This window comes from Crocodylus siamensis, chromosome 1, assembly GCF_052110815.1.
Source record: "Crocodylus siamensis isolate JL-2025a chromosome 1, ASM5211081v1, whole genome shotgun sequence".
NCBI classification, from domain to species: Eukaryota; Metazoa; Chordata; order Crocodylia; family Crocodylidae; genus Crocodylus; species Crocodylus siamensis.
This window is the reverse complement of record NC_143395.1, coordinates 4,217,682-4,220,788: the sequence shown is the minus strand read 5'-3', so window position 1 is coordinate 4,220,788 and position 3,107 is coordinate 4,217,682. Positions and strand designations below refer to the sequence as shown.

General features: G+C 46.0%; 1 protein-coding gene across 1 annotated transcript; it reads right to left on the bottom strand.

The window, feature by feature from the left end:
* Nucleotides 1–503: 503 nt before the first annotated feature.
* On the bottom strand, nucleotides 504–2,699 carry LOC149872502 (gallinacin-10-like). Its single transcript, XM_090029547.1, has 2 exons — nucleotides 2,545–2,699; nucleotides 504–640 (listed from the first exon to the last, which is right to left on the bottom strand). The coding sequence occupies exons 1-2, from the start codon at nucleotides 2,600–2,602 to the stop codon at nucleotides 504–506; spliced, it is 195 nt and encodes a 64-aa protein (XP_089885673.1). The 5' UTR covers nucleotides 2,603–2,699.
* Nucleotides 2,700–3,107: the final 408 nt, after the last annotated feature.

The following is a 3,107-nucleotide window of genomic DNA, read 5'->3' as shown; positions in this document are numbered from 1 at the left end:
TCTGACCCCGTAACTGCAGATTTTGATTTTTAACCATAATAATGGAAATTTGGAGAGCTCCATCTTTAGAGCAGACCACCGTCTTTCCTGCATCAAACATCACTAGGAAACAATTTTATCTCCCCTTGCAATGGTTGTTGTGCTCTCCAAATATTGTCATGAGCACAGATTACATTCCTTCCCTTCTAGTACTAGTAAGAGAAAAGTGGATCTGCTTCCTTTGATTCCCATTACAATTCAAATGATCAATGAAAAGTTTCAGCAAATTGTTCCATATGGGGAAATTTCAACCTGCCCTGTTGCTTAAACTCATGCAGACTGATCCCAGCCGCATAAGTACATCTAGCTCCTAATTACAGTGCACCCTGCATTCCCATTTAACCTTCTACTCAGCTCAGCCAGCTGCTCACGTTCACCCTCCCTGTTTCAGTAGCTTCTTTGATGTTGTCTCCCTTTCCCTCCCCTTCTCCCTGCATATGGTTTTCCACAGCTTGGGTAGCACTTTACTTTGAACAGCAGAGCAAGGCTCCATTGTTGCAAGTGCCTGTGCCTTCAAATGTTGGAGGGCAGGTCCTGAGGCGGCAGAAATTCCCTTGGTTTCTGCATGCCACGGTGTCAGCTGGGGCGACGTCCACAAAGCCTGCGTGCAGAAGACACGGTTAGGATCTGGGTTGTTAGTCACAAATGTAGGAGAAATACAGTCCTGGGGAAAGCCAGCCCTTCCATCTAATTCATTTTATTCACTGAAGAATCATACCGCAGGGTTTAAATCGGATACTCCGGTTTAGCAGAGACAGAGCCAGGCCTGCCAACCTGTTCGCTGTAGCTGTGCACATAGGTTGGTCACTTTGGCCTATTTAATATCCTCAATGAAGCGTGCTTGCTGTCTACCTCCAGAGTTAGCTGTGCTAATGATTTTGTGGATGGTTTTGGTTAAGAAGAACAGCTCTTGCAACTCAGGCAGCAGGAAGCCTTGTGATGGGATCTATGGAGCCGGAGGGTCTGTCTGAATTGCTGCCCATGCCCCAGAAGAAATGCATGCACTTCCTTCTCTGTTGAAAAGGAAGTCTGGTATCTATGGGTGTCTACACACATGCTCCAGGGCACAGGGGGAAGGGGTACTTTAATTAGAGCAGCTCTGAGAGCCGCTTTAATTAAAGCATCATGTGTTTTCAGTGTCCCATGTTTCAAGATGGCGGTGGGGGCGCTTTAATTAAAGTTCGTCAAACAAGCTTTAGTTAAAGCACCCCTGCCATCAGTTTGAAATGTGGGGGCACTGAATACACACAATGCAGAGGCTGCTGGAGCATGCTAATTAGCATGCTCCAGCAGATTTGCAGCAGACTAGATTAATCGATTCTGGTCCGATGCATACTAATTAGCATGTCAGAGCAGAGGTCTGTCATATGTATAGGTGTCCTAGGCCACTAGCTTTCCCCATCAACGACTGTCACAGTTAAACACTCTTCCTTAAAAGTACCAGCTTCCAAAACAGATAGCTGGCAAAAGTGACTGCCACTACAATGTGACTTTTGTTTCAGTGGACTGTCATTATCTGACCAAAAAAATGTTTGGTCAAAAAATGTGTGACTGTCTCTAATAAGTATCTTCTTGTTTCGAAGACTTCAAATGGCAGTGAATCCATTACATACCCTCTTAAACTGCCCCAGTGGTTAAGTACCCTCGACCTTAAAAATATGTCTTGGTCATAGTTTGAATTTGTCAAATTTCACCTTCCAACCAATGGATCTTACTATCCTTTTCTTTGCTAAATTAAAGAGGTTTTCACCGGTGGATATCTTTTTCTTAAGTAAGTACTTGAGTATCTATACACCACTTCAAAAAAACACAGCTCTCAAATGCCAAATGTAGGAAAGTCTCACTTTTGAAGTATGGCAATGGAACTGGATACAGATGGCATCTTAATGCCACCCAAATGTATTGACTATACCAGGGGTTGGTAGTGTTTTTGGGCAGAGTTTCAAAAAACGCCCAAAGCCTTGATTTGTAAGATGTTAGCATGCCAGGAGGAGATGGCGGGGGAGCTACGAGGGGCCTGATCCTTGTTGTGGCATTGCAGCCCCTGCTGTCTACCCCGAGGCATGCATGTCAAGCCAAAAGCTTTCACGTGCTATGCTCTGGTACCCGTGGAATATGCCATCCTCTGTATTGCATTTACCCTCCCTGTGCCTTGAGGGACAAGATCATAGGATCATAGGGCCAGAAAGGACCTTACAAAGTCCTTTAGTCTTGTTCTGATCAAGGCAGAAACATCCCTGACTAAACCATCCCAGCCAAGTGTCTGTCTAACCTGCTCTTGAACATTTCCAGGGATGGAGAGTCCACAGCTTCTCCAGGTAGCCTGGTCCAGTGCCTGACCACCCTCATAGTCTTAGAGTCACAGAATCACTCGCAGAATCATAAATCATAGATTTAGGCTGTTATTAAATCATATAGCTTCATCTTCCTTGTACATACATGCACCCCACCCCTCCCCACCCTAACCCATTCTTCCTTCTTAGCCTCATCCATTTAACATCTCACCTGAGGACACCTGGAAGAGGAAGAAGAGAACAGCAAGAAGCAGGTAAAGGAACCTCATGGCTGCAGGTCACCTGGGATCTTTGTGTCACCGGAGAGTAGAAAGTCTTTGATCAATCGAGACTGAAGTTTCGGTGAGGAAGGAGCTAAGCCCACCTCCCTGTATTTATAGGGCTCTGGGGATTGTGAAATGCTGGGACGTTGTCAATGAGTAACTGTTCCTCTCTTCTGGAGAACAGATCAGTTACCCCAGTTATGACGGGGTTCACTGAACTGTGCAACTAAAATACTGCGGACTTGCCGAGTGAAATTCAGTTAACCATGTCGACGCATTACTTAACTTGAACAGCGGCCAAGTTGCACTGAATGCTTCATGCACCCCCAGCTTCTGGAGGTCCATTTCCACAGAGGGTGAAGAGGGAGGCATGGTCAGAGCAGGGGGCTTGGGAGTTAGAAGCTGTGTGCCTCTGATCCCAGACTGTCCCTGCAGTCATTTCACTACATCTCAGCCATCCCACATGCCTAACTGGGAATAGAAAGATTTGCCGGCAGAGCTGGGGAGAAGC

Excerpts from the sequence above, each read along its gene's own strand:
- LOC149872502 (XM_090029547.1), bottom strand. The coding sequence starts at position 2,602 with ATGAGGTTCCTTTACCTGCTTCTTGCTGTTCTCTTCTTCCTCTTCCAG. Across the intron at positions 641-2,544 it reads CCTCTTCCAGGTGTCCTCAG|GCTTTGTGGACGTCGCCCCA; the intron begins GTGAGATGTTAA and ends TTCTGCACGCAG.